Below are 21,369 nucleotides of genomic sequence, written 5' to 3' on the forward strand. Positions count from 1 at the left end.
TGGGAGTTGATCACGGTGTGGATTTGCCAAGTGTGCCTTCTTCCTCTTAGCACGTTTCTCCCTTTCATCCTGCGTTCGAGTGTCTTCAAAGCCCATGACACCTTTGGTAAAGGCTGTTCTCCAACTGGAGCGCTCACAGGCCAGTGTTTCCCAGTTGTCGGTGTTTATACTACAGTACATTTTTTTAGATTTGCCTTGAGATACACTGTCACAGAACCCGGGTATCTAATTCTGCTTTGTGCATCTCAAGGAGGTCCTTTTTGGCCTATTTCCAGCCAAGAGAGATGCAGTTCCTGTGTTTTTGGAGGCTGTCCAGGCTGTACTTTCAAGCAAGGCTGCTCTCTGGTGCTAAATGAATTTTGTTTTGCTTCTCTTTCTCTCTCTCTGATTGTGTTAATTGATAGCATTAACTGCATCATGTCACACATTGGGGCCTCAGGAAACACTGTTTAGGAAAGCTTTTAATGTTTAATAGACTATTGTATTTTAATATTTTGTTGGAAACCCAGCCAGATGGGCGGGGTATAAATAATAATAATAATAATAATTATTATTTAAAAGAGGCACTCGAAGCATTTGTTGCAGGTAGAAAGCAAACGTGGCAAGGAAAGTTAAACAGTCTGCCACAGGATGCAGTGGTCGCTACTAAATTGCTTTTTAAAAGGGAGGCAGGTTAAGACAAATTCATGGAGAATAAGAGTTGCATTGTCTACCGGCCAGCAGTGTACACACTATACCCTTAAAACATATTTGAAGCACATTCCTCCCCTCAAGGAATACTGGGCACTGTAGTTTGTTCAGGATTGTTGAGAATTGTAACTGTGAGGGAGTGAACTACAGTACCCAGAATTCTTTGAGAAATAATATGCTTTAAAGGTATAGAGTGTACACACAATGTAGGTTCTACCAGTTGCTGGGAATCTCGTGGGTGGTGCTATTGCATTTATGTCTTGCTTGTGGCATATGGTTGGCCTCTGAGAACAGGTTGCTGGACCAGATGACCATTAGGCAAATTAAGTTAGAACCTTTCACCCTAGAGTATTGGGGTTTGCTTTGTTTGCTAGGGAAGATGCATTTATTTTCATGTTTATTTGTTCTTACACATAGCGGTCCATTAATAAAACAGCAAGCATCCCCTCCACTGCAACTTAATGTATCACATTAATTTACTTAAATGTCAGAGGAGCTCTGAAAAACCTTTGCCTGTCCACACTGATGCTGCAATGGCATTCCACCGCCGCCCCCCAAGCAGGCCTGAAAAAGTATTGCTGCAATGATTTGACAAACACGTGGTACAGACTGGCTTGTAAAAAGCCACTTAAGAAATGTTGGCAAGTTCTGTGAAAGGATTAGTATGAAAACGAAATCTCCTTCGCAGAGTTGCAATGGGATGGACGTCTTCCCACAGTTTCATGTTATGAGATGTTGAACAAATCAATACCTGAAGTGGCCTTCCACCAACATGGGCCATTGGTCCACTTAGGTAAATATTGTCTCCTACTGACTGCTCTTGTGTAATCATTATTCCATGGGTGGGAAGCCTCTGGCCCAGGGTTCAAATGCGGCCCCTTTCCAAGCTTCTCTAGCCTGTGAGATTCTCCCCAGGCCACCCTTGCTACTGGCCTTGCTTCATGCATTTTTGCCTGGGTGGAATGTGTCCTGCAGCACTGATGATGCCTCTAGCTTCCTTTGATGGAAAGGTGTGTTTGTGTGCGTGGGGAAACTACCTTTCTATACAAAGGCGAAATTTACAATCACTGCTGTGCCCACTGTTGCCTCTGCCAGATACGGGCATGTGGCCCTGTGTAAAAAGACACTCCCCTCTCTGAATTATAAGGTCTGCTACTAAAGCAAGGTGGCTGTTTTTCAGATGTACCCAGTTCTTTTGTTGTTGTTTAGTTGTTTAGTCGTGTCCAACTCTTCGTGATCCCATGGACCAGAGCATGCCAGGCACTTCTGTCTTCCACTGCCTCCTGCACTTTGGTCAGACTCATGTTTGTAGCTTCGAGAACACTGTTCAGCCATCTCGTCCTCTGTCGTCCCCTTCTCCTTGTGCCCTCCATCTTTCCCAACATCAGGGTCTTTTCCAGGGAGTTTTCTCTTCTCATGAGGTGGCCAAAGTATTGGAGCCTCAGCTTCAGGATCTGTCATTCCAGTGAGCACTCAGGGCTGATTTCCTTAAGAATGGAGAGGTTTGATCTTCTTGCAGTCCATGGGACTCTCAAGTCTCCTCCAGCACCACCCAGTTCTTTTACCCTGCACCAATCCCAGACACAAGTCTGGCACAAGCTTAGCAAACTCTGCACAGTGAGCCGGGAAAAACAGTTTGAGTATATGAGTACATGTTGAGTACATGTTATATCTTTTGAGGAAAAGCGAAAAGAGGCACTGCAAGCAGCTTAAGCCTTCCTTTTTATTTCCAACCAGCAATTATTAAAAGCCTGTTTTTAGCCATCACTTTCCACAGCCTTCCTTAATTCCGATGGCTCTCTGTGTTCTACAAGAGGAAGCAGGGTTGTACCCGCACATGCATGGAACTGAAAAGAACTACATTTAACTGGTAGTGGAATTAACTTTATTAGGCACTTGTAAGAAAATAGCATGTAGCCATTCTGGAACAAAGGCACACCACGTAATTGTGGAACTGAAAGGGCCACATAGTTCATCAAAGGACGCTCCAGCATAAAAATGTTGAATTACAATAGATTCAGAAATCAAATTCTATGACTTAGAAGTGAGATCAGGGTTTTTGATTCCATCTCTTGTATTAATCGTTATATTAATTAATTAATGCCAGGGTGCTTCTGTTGCCATCACTAACACTTTTTGCTTTATGCAATTGGCAGCGTTTGTTCTTTATGCTCCTTATTTGCCTCTGACCTCACTCTTCTGGATCCTCCCCCATCCAGCTATGTGCATGCATGAGTGCACACACCTAGCAATTTAGGATTACATGCATCTGATTGAAGTGGACACAAAAGCTGGAGTGAAGATGTTATGATAAATGAGAAACAAAATGTAAAACAAATCCATTGCGTGAGAAAGACTGGATTAGCACCTATTAGACGGTTGATTAAATTGTTCATTTTAGGCATTAAAACCGTTGCGAGTTCTGGTGTTCAGCATTTGCAAACAGAAATCTCCAGGTACCAGGTCACATGCTCCAGCCTCCATCAATGATGTACTCCCGGCCAGTCATGAATGCTGACTGAAGAAAGCAAGGACAAAGTTTGAGCATATAGCATAATTCAAGTCATTGTGTCCTCAATAAATACAGTACTATAAATGTAGTCCCAACCAACATGAAATGTTTCAGAAGCTGATTGAACTCCATATGACTAAATGACAATTGTAAAAGGATTAAGGCCGCAATCTAAATCCTGTTTGGGCGGGGCTGGAAGTGGAGGTAAATTGCCAGCAGTAGGGATGCGGGTGGCGCTGTGGGTTAAACCACAGAGCCTAGGACTTGCTGATCAGAAGGTCGGCGGTTCAAATCCCCGCGACGGGGTGAGCTCCCGTTGCTCGGTCCCTGCTCCTGCCAACCTAGCAGTTTGAAAGCACATCAAAGTGCAAGTAGATAAATAGGTACCGCTCCGGCGGGAAGGTAAATGGCATTTCCGTGCGCTGCTCTGGTTTGCCAGAAGCGACTTAGTCATGCTGGCCACATGACCCGGAAGCTGTACGCCGGCTCCCTCGGCCTATAGAGCGAGATGAGCACCGCAACCCCAGAGTCGGTCACGACTGGACCTAATGGTCAGGAGTCCCTTTACCTTGGCCTGTGAAAATCCCCAAAATGGGGCCTTGTGCAGATGGGACTGAGACGACCCCGGATCCGCTAGATTATGAGCAGGCACCACTGCCTTCACTTGATAGCACTGGGCCCAGTCACGACACCAGCTTCCATTAACATCAGTGCATTGCTCATTGCATTGATTCTGTCGTGCTTAGTTTGGCTCTCACTGGATGGGGCAAGGCAGCAGAGGGAGGAAGAGTTTGAGACAATTGTGCAAGGGTCTTAAATAGTAGGGACTGCAACTACAGTTTGTCCCGAGCACACCCAGCCTGGGTGGGGACAAGCAATGGAAAGCATAGTTCTTTACTGGCAAAGCACTTGGATTACATCTGTTCCTAAGGTGCAAGGAAGAGACACACCAGGGATGCAACAACACAACCACATACACCCACATCTGACATGGTGCACATAAGCAACTGGCAGCTCCTGTGGCAGCTCCAGCAAACCCTTCCTTGTCCTTGGAGTCATTGAGGGAGGAAATGGAGGAACTTCTAATGGTCCATCTCTCTCTGGGGCTGCCTCTTCCCCCTCTTCGGCTTCCTGCAACTCTCCCCCAACCTCCTCTCTTCCGGTCCCTGACTGCCCAGGCTCTTTCCTCTGGCTCCTTCCTCACGGGTGGCACAACCCCACAAATCGCTGACCCCTTTGCCTGGACCATCCTGTCCCACCAGCCTCCTCTGCCCACCCCTCCGACTCGCTGACACAGTTTGGGATTCAAAACCCCACCTCGCTAACATTACTTGCTTCAAATTAAAGGTTCTGAGTGGCTGGAACAACAAACGAACACTTTATCTTGGTGCCATGAGTTTGCTATACAAACACCCCTCTCTACCCTCCTTCTAGACAAGAATTCAAGGAACCATTCCAGCCAGTCAAAAGCACTCAAACAAGGACTGGTGAGCAATGGGGCCTGTGGCGTGTTCTGCCCCCCACCCAGTTCTATATTGTTGTTGTTGTTGTTGTTACTACTGCCTGTCCTTCACCAGCAATTCCCAGGGTGGGTTGCAATAATTTAAATTTCAGAATTAGAAACAGCTAAAACCGATTACAGTCAAGGGAATAAGGTGGGTCCTGGAAACACATTATCTCAGGTGTCAGCAAACAGAAGCCTATTGGCACTAGCTGTTAAAGAAGTACTATTTCAGACAACCTGGTGTACTGCTATGTGGCTGACCCATTGTACTTACTTCATCGGAAGCCAGGTATACAAACAGGTGGGCTACTTCTTCAGCTGTCCCAAACCTACCTGTCCTTTGCCTGGCCATAAAGTCTTTCAGTGCCTAGAGATAAAAAGCATTCGCTGCATCAATAAGCCTAGACATGGTTCTCAAACACAGGACTTTCCCCTGGCGTTATTTTTCATCATGCGATACTTCAAATCCACACCCAGATCATTTAGAGTAGTTTGGAAGTGTATCAAACTTCCACGCGAATGTTCTTCCCAAGATACTGTTCAAAGAAAATAGAGGGGAAAGCCAAGGCAAATTGAGACATCTAACTGCCAAGGTAACCTGTACATGGGGTCAAGAGATGTCAATATTTATAAAGGAGGCTGCACTTCAACAGCTGCCAACAGGCAGAAGAGTATTCTGCCCCTTCTAAACGATAGGGTTGTGAGCTCAGTTGTTGCATTTAGGCAAGCCTAGCTCTGCCACAGACTCACGAACTTCCCTTACAATCCTCTTACAGACAAAAGCTTTCTTTTCTGCTTTTGAATAACCACAGCCAGTTGTGTTATCTGACAAAACAGGCTAATATTAACGATGGTTTGCTTGCAACAAGACATCTTCACAAACCATGGTTTGAAGTTGGCCTGTTGCAAACAAATCATAGTAAAATCATTATGGTTTATTAGTGCTTAACTATAGTTAATGCAAACTGGAAACAAGAGGAGGGGGGAATGTAAGCCTTCATGTAGGCTAGGCTCATTCCCATTACAACCAACTACGGTATTGTTTATGAATAAACCATAGGTTACTATGATGGCTAAACAAAGCCAATTAATACATTCTGCAAAAAAGGCTTGCGGTGAATAAGTTACCTACATTCAGAGGTGAGGAGGATCTGCTTACTTTTTACATTTTACTCTACTTTTTACTCTATTGACTTGTTATAAATCCTGGGTACAAAATGGTGAAAAATGAATGTTTTGAAGCAGCCTGTGGAGAACAAAGGTGCTTTAAATAGCTTATCACTGCTGGATTGTGTGTCATAATGCAAAAAATGAAATTGTATTGCCCACCTGTTCTGGATCAGGGCTGCCCTGGATTCTCTCCTGCAGAGAAGGAGTGTCAATAGTGCCTAAGAAAATACCCAAACATTAAGAAGAAGAAGAGTTTGGATTTGATATCCCGCCTTTCACTCCCTTTAAGGAGTCTCAAAGCGGCTAACATTCTCCTTTCCCCTCCTCCCCCACAACAAACACTCTGTGAGGTGAGTGGGGCTGAGAGACTTCAGAGAAGTGTGACTAGCCCAAGGTCACCCAGCAGCTGCATGTGGAGGAGCGGAGACGCGAACCCAGTTTCCCAGATTACGAGACTACTGCTCTTAACCACTACACCACACTGGCTCTCATGTATTAATTAAATGGCATCATGTATTTAAATGGTAACTCCTCTGTCTGAAAATATTAGTTACTTTAATAAATAGCCCAGAGGGATTCACCCTTGAAATGTAAACTTTAGATGCCTTTGCACGAACTTGCAAACAGAACAAAGATGGTGGGATGCTTCTTACCAGGACAAACACAGTTGCATCTGATTCCTTCCCCAATGAAGTCAGAAGCTATGGATTTGGTAAGTCCAATAACTGCTGCCTTTGAGGTACCATAGACACACCTCTTAACAGCTCCTGAGAAAGAGATCAGGGTGGGAATCAGGAAATCAAATCATACCAAAGAATGCAAAAGCTCATTTTGCATTTCTATATAGCCTTCATTCTGCCTTCTCATTGGCTGTCTCTAAATAGTCTTGTGATGAGCTGAACTTCTATTCCCTGTTCTCTTCTAAAAACATATTGCACAAAGATCGATTTCTATAGAAGAAAGCTTGTGTGTGTGTGTGTGTTTGCATTCTGTGCCCCTGAGAATATTGCCATGCACTATTTAGACCCCATTTCTCCAGCTGTTCCATTTCTACCCAAGGTTTCTATTACTCGCAGATGTTGGGAGGTCACCCCAGTTTTGTCTCTCTCTGGTCAACCCATAAAAGCAAGGCTGTAAGATACCTGTGGCCCTCCACACGTGGTTGGACCACAACCCCCATCAGCCCCAGCCAGCTTGGATGATGGGCAGAGACAATGGAAGCTGGAGTGACCTGGAAACTACAACTAATCCAGAATGCGGCAGCTAGACTGGTGACTGGGAGCGGCCGCCAAGACCACATAACACCGGTCTTGAAAGACCTACACTGGCTCCCAGTACGTTTCCGAGCACAATTCAAAGTGTTGGTGCTGACCTTTAAAGCCCTAAACGGCCTCGGTCCAGTATACCTGAAGGAGCATCTCCACCCCCATCGTTCTGCCCAGACACTAAGATCCAGTGCTGAGGGCCCTCTGGCGGTTCCCTTGCTGCGAGAAGAGAAGTTACAGGGAACCAGGCAGAGGGCCTTCTCGGTAGTGGCACCCGCCCTGTGGAATGCCCTCCCACCAGATGTCAAAGAGAAAATCAACTACCAGACTTTTAGAAGACATCTGAAGGCAGCCCTGTTTAGGGAAGCTTTTAATGTTTACTAGACTATTGTATTTTGATATTCTGTTGGAAGCTGCCCAGTGTGGCTGGGGAAACCCAGCCAGATGGGTGGGGTATAAATAATAAATAATAAATAATAATTATTATATATTATTATTATTATCAACACCATCTTGGACACACCTAGTGATGCTTGCCATGGTACAAGTGTTAAGCAGAGGCAGATGTTTCCAGAGTGCAGCCTTGGCTCTAAGAAGCCACTCTAGCCATCAAAATGTAATGGATGTGGCACACCAAGTATTCATAGAGCTGCCCTAAAGCTGACAACAGCTTCCTTTATAAAAGGTCAGAAATGGCACTCCTCATTGTGGCTGGGCTATATAGACTCATCTTAAAAACTTGGCTATATGCAACAACATCTCTTAATTTGTGGTTTTTTTATATACTGAATATGCTCTGTATATGGTTCTGTTATTGTTTGTGTGGTTAACATTTTAGTTTCTACATACGTTTATGATAGGTCAATAATATAATAAAATAAGAAACGGCATGCCATGTCCTGCATAGTGAAAACTTTGTTTTGTCATGTGAAATTTATAACCTGCTTCCCCATTACAAGGAAGCCCATGGCAACTCACAATAATCAAAATACATAGGAACATTTTGAAACAAATCTTTAACATGCTAAAAGACAGCAAGTAGTTCCTGCAGTAATAAACCTTCATAAAATGTGGGGCTTTTTTTGCACTGGGTACCCGCCACTTGCATCTAAGAATACATAGTCCCAACCAGACAAGATGAATACAGATATTCATGTGAAATGACCCTTAGATTGGTATTAGACCAACAGAACACCAGAAGGACATGGCCCCCAAATATCCTATATCACAGGCACCAGTCCATTTTAAAATATGTGTAAAATAAGGTAAGGATGACATGAACCTTGCTGTGCTTAAACTGCGAAGCTACTGACCTTTGATACTAGATACCACAGAAGACATGTTGATGATGTTACCAGATTTTTCCGCCAGCATCTATTTGAAAAATGCAAACACAAAATGTTTTGACGCCACAAGAACACCAAACAGATGACTATGAGAAAAGCTTTGCTGGATCAGGGGAAAGAAGGGCCAGTCTAGGTCAGCATCCCGTTCTCACAGTGGCCAACAAGAAGCCTATGGGAAGCCCGTAAGCAAGACATTCATGTAATACTGTGTCATTTTAAACAATTAAATTGAACTTTGGGTTCACAAATATAGTTTATCTTTTCTTTTTTTAAAAGGTGCAATTGCACTGAAAAAGAAAGCTTTTGACAGATGCTTTAAAACTTCATCCACAAAGATCATAGAAGGATTAACACATATTTGATGGGCAAATGAAAGATCTATATGCTCTTGGTCTCATGCCACGAGTCTCATGGCCAGTGATGGAATACGTAGTGAGGATCTCTGCTCTCACCTTATTTCATTAAAACTGATGGCATGATAAGCTGTCCCATGACAGGATAATTCTTTAAGGCCCTCCCTCCAACATACTTTCATTTGCACATACATTGCTCACGATGGTCCTATGTGATTCTGTTTAATGCTCTTTGCACCCGCAAATGTTTTGGTCCCTTTACCTTTACCTTTTATGGTACAGTAAATAACTAAAAAAAAAAATTAAATTATTAGGAGGAGGTTAGACTAAGGCCCCATCTGCACTATATATTTAAAGCAGAATGATACCAGGTTAAACAGTCATGGCTTTCCCCAATAAATCTTGGGAAGTATTGTTTGCTAAAGGCTTTGAGAGTTGTTAGGAGACTCATATCCCCCTCCCAAGTGCTACAATTCCCAGAGTTCCCTGGGAAGAGAGATGGATTGTGAAACCACTCTGAGAATTGTAAGTTGCAAATATTATCTCAGCCTGGCTTATCCTCCTCCTACACCACTTTTACCAGCCCTTTACTGAGCACACAGTGAACTACACCTCTAAAGGATAAGAGAACAGCATGTTGGCCTTACCTTAGGCAGGAATGTTTTGATCATCAGATACATACTGCGAACGTTGACGTTCATAGTGAAATCCCAGTCTTTTTCCTCACATTCCAAAATGGTCCCCGTACTGACAAACCTGGCATAAAAGACACAAGGAACAACAGGTTGTTTTCCTGTGCTTTCAGGGCTTTTCAAATATACCTTTAGCGGCTGAAGTTGTCCAGGCTTTTATTTTATTTTAGTTATTTTTATGCTGCTTATGTTGTCAAAGCTTCTAAAGCCATATACCTGGGTGGATATATCTTTTCCTGGTCAGTGGGCTGAACTCTCATCTCCTCACCCTTGCAGGGTCAAATTTGACAGGTGGGCCGCGTTGCCCACTTTTTATAGAATCGTTGAGTTGGAAGGGACCACAAGGGTCATAGTAACATCAGGCAGTGCTGAGCTTTGAAGCTCCAATTGTTGGGACTTCAAAGCACAGTGTGGGGGTGTTTGAAAGCCCAGTGCTTCTGTTTTAAAAAGCACATTGAAAAGGAAAGGCAATTAACCCACGACGGCAGCTTACCCTGCAATATTACATAGAACGTCAATTCTCATCACTTCCTTGGCCAGTTTTTCAATTTGTTCTTTGTTGGTGACATCCAGCACACGAACCTGGATGCCTGTTGAGGAAATCAGCATATCAGAATAGGCAATATTGTTTTGATTTCATGATAAAGGATGATTACCTTGCATGTATGTACACATCTGTGCAGTGAGCGACTCTGCACATATAAATTAATTCATGTAAGTGTTCTGCCTGTTGCCTTTGTCCATGGAGTTTTCTTGGCAGGGATACTGGAGTGGCTTGCCAGTTCCTGCTCCAGGAACCTTATAGTTAAAGCTATGGTTTTCCCAGCAGTGATGTATGGAAGTGAGAGCTGGACCATAAAGAAGGCTGATCGCCGAAGAATTGATGCTTTTGAATTCTGGTGCTGGAGGAGACTCTTGAGAGTCCCATGGACTGCAAGAAGATCAAACCTATCCATTCTTAAGGAAATCAGCCCCGAGTGCTCACTGGAAGGACAGATCCTGAAGCTGAGACTCCAATACTTTGACCAACTCATGAGAAGAGAAGACTCCCTGGAAAAGACCCTGATGTTGGGAAAGATGGAGGGCACAAGGAGAAGGGGACGACAGAGGACGAGATGGTTGGACAGTGTTCTCGAAGCTACAAACATGAGTCTGACCAAACTGCGGGAGGCAGTGGAAGACAGGAGTGCCTGGCGTGCTCTGGTCCATGGGGTCACGAAGAGTCGGACACGACTAAACGACTAAACAACAACAAAGTGTTCTGCAGAGCTAGAAGCTCAGTTGGACAGGGTTCTCCATCACATGAAACACTCACTTGTGTAGGATTGTATGCAGAGAGGAGCACCCTTTTTCAGGCCCTTGGCTCTGTGCATGAAGTGCGGTCAGTGGGCATATTCATGCCCTCCTTCCAAGGCATCTTCATGTGAAGAGAAGTTACAAAAGGGTCTAGAATGTCAATATATTTCTATTAAAGTCAACAGGACTTCCAGGGGCAGCGTGATCACGTTTCGCAGAAATTCTCCCAGCTCTACGCGGGTTGTTTTCATCCCCACCAGTGAGCTGTCCTCAAAGTATATTAAATCACTGTAAATATAGGCCTAATGCACACAGCTCCACCTGAATCTTGATGAATAATTTCCTTCAGTAGAAAAAGTGTTGTTGTTTTTCCACATCAGAGTTTAACAAAAGAAAATTAACACTACCCAGGTGTCAGCAGCTTAATAACTATAATCAAACCATTATTGCTGAGTAATACAGATGACAGAAAGTGCTATTAAGCTTTATTTCTTTGCTACAAAACTTGGATTTATCTGAAGCCAGGCAATGCTCTGAAAGGGTTCAGTTAACAATGCAGGTCAGGACTTTTATTTTTCATTTTTAGAGGCAAGGGAATTTGATTGGGAATTTGCTGGCAAGCCCAGCAGTGTTCAAGGCTAATTTTATAAGGTACCTACAACACATGTTTTACTTGGAAGCAAACCTTACAGAGTACAAAGATATTGACTCATACCCTCCAGTATTCCTCAGATGAAAATAGGGACATTTCTCACCCCTCCGTCCCTCCTTGACCCCCACAATTTTGTCGTCTCCCCTCCACCACAGAGCATTTCCTCCACCACTGTACCAAGGGGACACAGCACACACACTCTCCACCGCCCTGAAAACACCCCTTAATCCTGATTTTATTTTATTCTTTTATTTTCTTACCAAAACAAAAACACACACCAATAAATAAATTAAAGAGGGGGGCAAGATTAGATACAGATGCACACAGCATTTAATAATAATAATAATAATAATAATAATAATAATAATAATAATAATAATAATAATAATTCAAAACTCCTTGCGCTCCACTCTTCCCTTTTCTAATAAAATGCATTTTTGCATGTTATTTTCACTATTACATATATTTATATGTGCACTTTATACTAGTATATGTATTTATGTACACATTACTTGGCTGGAGAACTACACTGCAAAATTCAGAGAAGCACGGATTTCAATGAACATCTTGTTTCAAATTCTGCAAATTCGGTAAATTCACCTTTAAATGGTCACCCCATCCCAATTGCTCTTCGGAAGGTATATTTCTGTTCTGCTCTACTCTACTCTACTCTACTCCACTCCCCAACTCCATCCAAAATCTGAAGCAGGCTCAGGCTCAAAATAACTAAAGAAATACCTGGATAGGCTTCCAGTTCTCTGAGTTTGGATTCATTGATATCTGTAGCAATGACCTTGGCTCCTTCCTTTGCAAAAGCCTTTCAAAACCAAACCAAATGTAGTTAATATCTGAACAGATTAAAACATGGGCTCTGCCTCTTAGCTGCCATGGATAGTTAGCTGGTTTGATAATGTTCTCATCGTTGTGAGGAGCTGCCACCAAACATCAAACACAGAGTTAGGTAAGACTGATTTCTCAAAGAATTGGATTCAAATGACACATCCTCTCACTGCATTTATAGTCCAATCAAACCTCTATTGTTGTTGTCACAATCACGTGGCATATAAATTATGTGAAATAAATAAATAAAATATTTTTGTATTTGGAATATTCTGTTCCTAAATACGAAGGCATTTTCACAGACCAGCTTTTCTGAAAGCAAAAAAATAATAGTATTATGCTAGTCATTTGTGCTCCAAGGGAGACCTGAGACATCTTTAGATAATCCTATTGAGGAATAAACAGCAAGTTTTTAAAGAAATTTAACTCAATAAAAAGACAGAATAGAATTAAGAGGTGTGATAAATATGAACTTTCTGACTGCGAGAGCTGTTTGACAGCGGAACGGACTCCCACAAGACTTCATGGACTCTCCTTCCTTGAGGTTCTTTTTACTGTAAGCAGCGGTTGGATGGCCACCTGTCATGGATGCTTTAGCTCAGTGTTCCCCAACTTTGGGTCTCCAGCTGTTTTTGGACTACAACTCCCATCATCCCCTGCTAACAAGACCAGTGGTCAGGGATGATGGGAATTGCAGTCCGAAAACAGCTGGAGACCCAAGGTTGGGGAACACTGCTTTAGCTGACATCCCTGCATTGCAGGGGGTTGAACTAGACGACCCCCAGGGTCTCTTACAACTTTACAATTCTATGATTGGACAGGTTGGTTTGGGCTGATGAGAGCAGGAGTCCAATAGTGTCTGTAGCGCCATTGGTTCCCCATCCCTGCTTTAAAATCTTGAGCTCTGATCGCTTGAAGATTTCCCCTTTGTGATTTCTTCCCTCCCTCAGAGCGGAGGCTTACCTAGGCTCCCTTGTGCCCTTGGCAAGGAGCTGTATGGGCATTTGGCACCATACCCCTTGCACCCTTTCCAAGGACCGCTCACACTTCTAATAGCGACTGGGGAAGTTGCTGTGATGGGGAGGTTGTTGCAGAGTTACTGTGATGGCCCACGCCAGTGACTGGATGCCTCCAGCGAGGAACCCAGAGGAGCTCGCATGCCTTGCCCAGAGCAGCGGAGGGCCAGCCAAGGGAGCAGACGGATAGATGGCCTTCTAGCCACTCCAAACCAGAGTGGAGAGGCACAATGGGCCTGTGCCAACCCCTAGGTCAGGGGTAGGCAACCTAAGTGTCAGGTGTGTGTGCAGCAGCCAGGCCCTGTGACCAATAGGACTTTGCAGGCCTGCGGCCTTCCTAAGTTTGTTCTGAAGAGACAAGGCATGGCCTCACAGGTGAGGCCAATTGGTAATCCACATCACATGGTGGCAAGAGCTGGGAAGGGATATAAGGTCAGCATTTTCCCTTTGGCTCTTTGCCACAGCAACACGTTCCCTGCCTTGCTGCGTTTGGCTTCTTGCTTCCTGATCCTTGAACCTCGGCTTCTTCACTCCCTGCTTCTTGATCCTCGGACCCTTGACTTCTTGCTTCTTGATCCTCGAACCCCTGACTTCGTGCCTCCTTGCTTCCTGACCCCTGGACCCTTGGCTTCTTGACTCCTGGCTTCTGCACCCCCGTACCTGCTTCCACCCCGCCATCTTGCCCCCAGTCCTGATGTCCCCGGCCAGGACTTTGATCGCCCGTGAACTGGGCTGTGACACTAAGGCCCATGGGCCACAAGTGGGTCGTTTAACTGGACCACAAGCCGCCCACTCAGCGGGTCCCCGTGTGCTGCGCTAAACCAGCGCGGCATGGGGACTCACTTCCACGGTGCCGGAAATCACATCTGCAGAGGCACAGAAAATCAGGGGCGCTGTCTCTCACGTGCGCCTGCAATCCAGCCCACAGAGGGGGCTCTGTGGCGGTGAACTGGCCCAGGCAAGGTAAACCTTGCTGACCCTTGTCCTAGGTACAAGTCCTGCTCAAGTCCTCACCACTATCTAAATACATTCAAGCACAAGTACTTTCGTGACGGCTGCTTGCAGATGCATTTGTACAAAACCCAACCCAAAGCAAACCCAGTAAGAGTTCCCGAACTTACAATAGCTGTGGCTCGACCAATTCCTTGTGCTGCAGCAGACATCAGTATTACCTTCCCATCCAGCCGGCCCATCGTGCCCCTGTAGGTGATTCAAAGAGATTGTGGTATCTGATTCACCAGCGCAAACTACAGAAGGAACAGCTGCAAGAAATGCACATTATCTTTCATGCTGGTTGTAGAGCCAATCACACACATGTTTCAATATATTTGCGGGGTTTTGTTTTGGCGTAACTAGGAGCTGATCAACTGCTTTTAATATACAGTGATGCCCCGCAAGACGAATGCCTCGCAAGACGGAAAACCCGCTAGACGAAAGGGTTTTCCGTTTTTGAGCTGCTTCGCAAGACAAATTTCCTTATGGGCTTGCTTCGCAAGACAAAAACGTCTTGCGAGTGTTGCGATTTTTTCCCGCTCCCCCCCTTTTTGTAAGCCGTTAAGCTGCTAATAGCCTTTTAGCCGCTAAGACGCTAAGCCTTTAATAGCTGCTAAGCCGCTAAACCACTAATCCGCTAATAGGGTTGCTTCGCAAGATGAAAAAACCGCTAGACGAAGAGACTCGCGGAACAGATTATTTTCGTCTTGCGAGGCACCACTGTATTTGTTGCATGCCACCAGAAGCTCGGAGAGGTGCGAGACTTCAGGAGGTCTGGTTTCCTCGGTATGAGGGATAGCAGAGACTCCAAGGAAGGAGAGCCTCCTAAGGGAGACTCGTCCGCTGTCAAACAGCTCTTGCTGTCATAAAGTTATTCCTGGTGTTGAGTGGGAATCTCCTTCCTGGTAACTTGAATCCATTGGTTTGGGTCCTACCCTCCAGAGCAGGAGAAAACATGTGACAGTCCTTTAGATATATGGTTGCCCTCCTTTGCACACATTCCAGCTTGTCAACATCCTTCTTAAATTGTGCTGCCCAGAACTGGACACTGTATTCCAGGTGTGGTCTGACCAAGGCAGAACGGAGCGGGATTAGGACTTCCCTGGTTAAGCATATGGCTAGACATTTGCTTTGAGTCCTTTATTTAACAATAACAACAACAATCCTCTTATTATTTATATGCCACCCATCTGACTGGGTTATTTTACTTATTTTCCACATGGCAAAACCTTTTTCTAAAGGCAGAGATAATTCAAAGCTACTGATGCTAATGGCACACACACAAACTGCCAGAGTGCAGACAATTCTCAGCTGCCAGAATCCATTCTTAAATGAAAGTCTATTATTTGTAAAAAAAAAAAAAAGAAAGAAAAGAACAAGAATGGAGGAAAAATTTACCTCAGAAGTGCTGTGAAGACCGTCTTTGGAGACCTTTGTCCAGGAGGCGGTTACTTGTGTTTTTCAGAGCATGCTGGGATTCGACTCGTGTGCTGGCAAATTGCTTCCGAGTTAAGATAATTCAATGCCGAGGTAGAAGTAAATACTGCCATCTAGTGAAGTTTAGGGTTAAGCTACTTTATGGCAATGCATAAAAGACTATTGGCATCAGACTGCTACTTATGAAAAAAGACAACTGGCAAAACAGCACTTTTAATTAACCGGAGGTGTTTAAATACATGTCTAATATATCTCTAATTCATGCCACTGTCAATAGGCTAAGCCAGAGCTTTCCAAACTGGGTGTGTCGGCTGCAGTGTGTAGATGTGTCGCGCAGACACTCCCCATGCTACTCCAGGGGCTGGAAAGGGGTTAGTTTAACCTCGTGTTTGCTAGTAAAACTGAATTACTGTGTTGCAAAATGATGCATGTCTAAAAAGTGTGTCACCCACATCGAAAGTTATGGCCAAAATGCTAGGATCAGGGTAGCTAACAGGTCTGATTTTTTGTGCTAGATGTAATTCATAAAAATTGTTCAGCAGATTTGGCCATGCCACACAAATGGCACATCTGGTTGTATTTAATACAGCACCCCCTAAATCTGTTCTCATGGCTCCCTCAACCACCTGGAGCAGATTTGGGGAGGGCAGGTGGAGCATGTGTAGAGAGGAGTGCGAAAAATTCCCACGGTGCAAACTGAAATTGCTCCACTCTCACACATTTAGTTGAATACTGCCCACTGTACTGAATGAACAGCAATAAATTACTTCTAAAAAGAAAAGATTATATGAATGTGCAAGCTCCACCATACTGGCTTTGGGAAGGACATGACTGAGAAAGTGCTACATCTACCTATTTTCATTTTTATTACTATTGGCAGTTGCCAGTTATACTAAGGCGAATCTCAGGGAATGCAGACCATGCTGAGGGTTGTGTAAACCATCAGAAAAAAGGAAGCTTATTTCTATACCAGGCTAAACTCATTTACCTCACAAGGAAACAAGCAGATTCTGGAACTTGCATACACTCAGGCAAACATCCACATGTATTCTGCCAATGCCCATCAGCACACCAAATTAAAATCTTGCTTAGGCCTTGCTTCCAATTTTTATCAGCAATTTGCAGTCATACATTATCTTCTAGAACAGAGGTTCCCAAATTGTGGTCCATGAGCTTCATTAATATTCACTTAAATTTTTAATTATATTTTTTGTTGCTTCTTTCAATTTCCCATATTGCTGTTATGGTATTTGACTTCTATGGAATGCAAACTGTAGTACAATGAAACACAAGAAATAAAAGCAACAATAAAAATGCATTTAAAGATCATCTATTTACCCATCACAGCATGTTACAATTGCTACAACAGGCCGAAAAGCCAAATAAGGTGCACAAAGACCCTCAGCAATTTTCAAATGATCCATGGAAGTTTGGGAACCACTTATATAGAAACTTAAAAAAATATGCATCTGTTTTGTCTATGGCAGGCTTACCAACAGGACCCTGGAAGCTAACGTGTACTGTGTAACTCATTGCTTGGTAACCTTGAGTTGCCTGTCTTATTTAGGATTTAGTCTTCACATATTTTTACTTCTGTAGAGGGAGGATGAACCAATTATCAGTGGAGTTGTAACGCCAGACAAACACTCAGCTTTCTACCACAGGTTTAGCATAAGGAAAACAGTGTTCATGGCATGCACAAGAGGCTCAGTGATATTCTACCGGCCATGTAATAGGGGAGTGGATCGTGCTGCATAACTCAGTCCCATCTCAGCTGTGTGAAGGGCCCTATGGGTTCATCAATGTGGAAGCATGGAACTCCTCTTTGTGAAGGGGATGCTGGGATACTCAGGACCATCCGTTGCATGAACTGGCAGGGGAAACTAATGGGATTCTCCTTGCTGTGGCAAGTGACAGAGGCGATAACGAGGCTTTCAAAGCTAGCATAGGGGGAATGGGAAAATATTTGAGCAGAGGTTAGAGATGGGATTTCTGCTTCATGCTAACCATTTAACACTTTGCAAGACTGCTTGCTGGCTGAAGACCTTTGTTTAAAGCTCAGAGCTCTACAAACAGCCTATTTTAGTCAGAAGCAAGCACCGAGTTAAATGGCGCTAACCCCCTACAGAACAGTGCATAGGACTAGTCATGCGCGAGGCTAGATTAATAACCCAAATCCAGGCCATCCGATCCAAATTCCAGCACTCTATACCAGCTTTTGCTAGCTCAGGGATCAATTACGACTCCTCTTGGAGACGTGGCTACGGAGCGGTTGTCATGATGAGCTCACACACGTCTCAATTTATCTCTGTACCACCACACTTTAGAAAGATGACTTCAGTTTCAACAACAGAAATATTGGTGCAAAGGTATTTTTTATGGACTGCAAGTAGATCAAACATATCCATTCTTAAGGAGATCACCCCTGAGTGCTCACTGGAAGGACAGATCCTGAAGCTGAGGCTCCAATACTTTGGCCACCTCATGAGAAGAGAAGACTCCCTGGAAAAGACCCTGATGTTGGGAAAGATGGAGGGCACAAGGAGAAGGGGACGACAGAGGACGAGATGGTTGGACAGTGTTCTTGAAGCTACCAGCATGAGTTTGACCAAAGTGCGGGAGGCAGTGGAAGACAGGAGTGCCTGGCGTGCTGTGGTCCATGGGGTCACGAAAAGTCGGACACGACTAAACAACAACAATTCTTTTATTTATTCTTTTTAAAACACATTAAAAATAAGTATGATGAAGTCAAAAGAAGATGGAAATCTATTAATCAACCTGTGTCCACAAAAATATCAAGACAGCTATTGTGTCTTGCATTTAGAAACATCGTCATTGTTTGAGCCTGCAAAACGCTGCTTAAAAATTTTGTCTGTTGACTCTGCTGTGTCAGTGGACAGGACACCTGAAGACTTTGTGTCTGTTGGAGAAAAGAATAGTGGACATCTGTTTAAATAATAATGGCTGCAATCAAGTACATGTTTTCAAGACATCTGTAATTATTAGAGACAACCAGAAGGCAAAACTATTGTTGAGAAGAGAATGACCATTTGTGGGTAGAGGGTTCTGGGTCTTTGTATAAAGCGTAGCAGAACACACACCATTAATCGTTGTGACAACTGAAGCTCATAAGCCATACTAATTCAAAATGGCAATGAGCTGAACTTGTGTCATTTAAATTTATTGGTGTGCTTTGTGTTAGATGTCCTGCAATTAAATCATGTCTCCTGTGCAGCTGAGAGCCACACTTTGGAGGTGCGGAGATGAAAAACTTGACTTGGAGTGGTGTTTAAAGAATTACACTGCCAAAGCTGGCAAACGAGGGCAGAAAGTGCACTGCAACTATGCTAAAAACGATGCTTAAATGCTTCTCAACAGTCGCCTCTCTCAAAAGATGTTGAGATTTGAGATTTATACGAATCAAAACAACCCCACTATATTTCAGACCTTGAAATATTAATTTAATACAGCTGCAGACTCAGTTTAAAGAGTCACAGGCAGATATGATTTGTACCCAGCTCAGTATTACGTTTCCAAGTTGAACTCAAGTGCCAACAAATTGCTGTACTACAGTGAAGAGCAGCATGACTGAGTGAGCAAGTGAAGGAGGGAACAAAGTCTGCTAGCTATTGTGCCACAAGATTCCAGAGCCTTTAAAACAGAATCAAAACTGCTCCGGCAAATGGCAAAGCGCAACACAACCATGCGCATCAGTGTACTGGGAGAATCTTACAGCTTGCTTTAACGAGAGCAGTTTTAACTACGCACACCTGCTCCTCCCAGACCCTTGCAGTGCCTTTCCTGCTTCTTGCTGTTGCATTTTGGCTATACTTTTTATCTCAGCAGCATTTGGGGAACTGTGGGCCAAAAGGCACACTGAAAACCGGAATGAGAGAGATGGTGTAACTTGCTATTGCCGGCTACTTTGGACCTACCAGAGTCACCTATTCTGAGTGTGTGTATGAGAAGTAACTGAAGTTATTATTGATTATTCCCGCACTCAGGGTCATAGGGCACCCTTGAAGCACTTTACATAGCTGATAGTGTGGCACTTTTCATGGGATTTGCATTTTTCTTAGAGGTTCTTCCCTTTCAGCAAGGGAGAAGAGACTTCAGGCTTGTGAGATCTTCTACCTTTGTAAATAATAAACTTATTTACATCTCTAAATAAAAACGGTGGGGGAGGGGTTATTTTAAACTACCCCGTGATCTTATATTGATAGAAAATAATACCACTGTGTTTTCTGAGAACCCCAACATCCACTAATTGTAACATGCATGAAAGAACATGGTGCCCCAAGCAGCTGCTAAACAAAGGGATTTGTTCTGAGTGTCAGAACTATTCCTGTGGTTCCTGCTTCATTTCGGCAGTCTTTTCCCTCCTCAGTGGGTGGGGACACAGTTATTTCATTACTGCAGTTGTCCAGCTGCTGGAATTCACAAATCCTTGCCAATCTGCGGCAAATCTCCCAGCAGATCTCAGTCTGCCTTCTGCACACCCCTGTATCACGCCATTACCTACCTTTAAAATCTCCTAAGCGAGAGTTATCAAAGAAGGTCGGACAGCTCAACAACACAGGAATGGGCGTGTCCAACGACAGAGCTGGTTGCAAGGAGCGCTCTCTACAGGGAGAAGATGGCAGCTCCAACATAGGAGCAGTCTTCCTTGGTGATTTTAGCTGTTGCTCCTCGCTTGTGGGCTGCTGCCTCCTCAAAGACCACTCCCTACAGGGAGAAGATGGCTGCTCCGACACAGAAGGAGGAGCAGTCTTCCTTGGTGATTTTAGCTGTTGCTCCTCGCTTGTGGACCGCTGCCTCCTTGAGGACCGCTCCTTCCATTTCCTAACTTCCTCCTTCCAGAGCAGCTCATTTCTGGAACACAAAGGAGACACGTTGAAGAGAAGAGTCATTTTTGTGCTCTCAGCCTACAAAACCCACCCCTTACAAGCAGAGGGAAAGGCTTGGCTTCATCTAGCACAACAGTGGGGAACCTCACTTTGACCTGGGGGTCAAAGGCAGCCCTCTCTGTAGACCTCTCTGCCTGGCCCTTGGGGATCTCCCCAGGACGCTGGCCTTCCTTCACAGTCTTCTTGAGTATTTTTGCCTGCCTGTCCTTGCACTCTGATAAAGGCTTGGATGTAGAGGGATGTGCAAGGGTGTTTAGAAGTTGGTGGCCCTCAGGCTGATCTACCTGAAGATATTCAGCTTGCTGCCACTGGAAGTCTTCTCATTCTAAATATTGCCACGCATGAAATTCTGCACATGACTCTCTGAGGTGGCCTAGATGAGATCAGTCCTCTTGTTAGACATGTGATCGCTGCCTAAGATTTGAACTACTAGTTCCTATTTGGAGAAAAGAGGCGAGCTAGCAGTGGGAGGCCTGCTGCCAGGCCCCCTCGCTGGAGAGATCAGATTCTGCTTCTAATGTCCCACCCCCTGAAACATGGAACTTGTTTCCACCTCCTCCCCTTCTGAATAGTGGCAGCAGCACTATTTAAAAAAACCTCTAGCATGCCTTCATTCAAAACGATGCAAGCTAAGTCACTGGGCTTTGGCCTGCTCACAAATTGACGTGTCGTGAACTGACACTGGAATGGACAAAT

The 21,369-nt window shown here is 44.3% G+C and overlaps 2 protein-coding genes and 1 long non-coding RNA gene across 14 annotated transcripts in view; 1 reads left to right on the top strand and 2 right to left on the bottom strand.

Moving 5' to 3' along the window:
* Positions 1-2,552: 2,552 nt before the first annotated feature.
* On the bottom strand, positions 2,553-14,593 carry BDH2 (3-hydroxybutyrate dehydrogenase 2). The gene is made up of 9 exons (XM_083459358.1): positions 14,458-14,593; positions 12,219-12,297; positions 10,026-10,122; positions 9,488-9,596; positions 8,455-8,515; positions 6,530-6,643; positions 6,036-6,094; positions 4,981-5,073; positions 2,553-3,208 (listed from the first exon to the last, which is right to left on the bottom strand). The coding sequence occupies exons 1-9, from the start codon at positions 14,527-14,529 to the stop codon at positions 3,155-3,157; spliced, it is 738 nt and encodes a 245-aa protein (XP_083315484.1). The 5' UTR covers positions 14,530-14,593; the 3' UTR covers positions 2,553-3,154.
* Positions 10,121-11,733, top strand: LOC310686169. The gene is made up of 2 exons (XR_014515735.1): positions 10,121-10,261; positions 10,800-11,733. It is a non-coding gene; the product is annotated as an uncharacterized lncRNA (long non-coding RNA).
* Positions 14,594-18,457: 3,864 nt separating the features above from the next.
* CENPE (centromere protein E) overlaps positions 18,458-21,369 on the bottom strand; it is a 37,823-nt gene continuing 34,911 nt past the window's right edge. For all 12 annotated transcript variants that reach the window (XM_083459185.1, XM_083459192.1, XM_083459189.1 and 9 more), the window contains 2 exons: positions 20,289-20,638; positions 18,458-18,686 (listed from right to left, as the gene is read on the bottom strand). In XM_083459185.1, coding sequence (XP_083315311.1) covers positions 18,571-18,686; positions 20,289-20,638 — 466 coding nt within the window. In that variant the 3' untranslated portion in view covers positions 18,458-18,570. The remainder of the gene's footprint in view (positions 18,687-20,288; positions 20,639-21,369) is intronic.

The sequence above is a fragment of the Podarcis liolepis genome, assembly GCF_965112155.1.
Source record: "Podarcis liolepis genome assembly, chromosome: 9".
Classification (NCBI taxonomy): Eukaryota; Metazoa; Chordata; class Lepidosauria; order Squamata; family Lacertidae; genus Podarcis; species Podarcis liolepis.

Coding starts and splice junctions, on each gene's coding strand:
- BDH2 (XM_083459358.1), bottom strand. CDS start 14,529: ATGGGCCGGCTGGATGGGAAGGTAATACTGATGTCTGCTGCAGCACAA. Junction 9,597..10,025: donor GTTCTATGTAATATTGCAGG/GTAAGCTGCCGT, acceptor CTTTTATGCCAG/GTTTGTCAGTACGGGGACCA. Junction 6,644..8,454: donor TGTGGTATCTAGTATCAAAG/GTCAGTAGCTTC, acceptor TCTCTTTCTCAG/GAGCTGTTAAGAGGTGTGTC.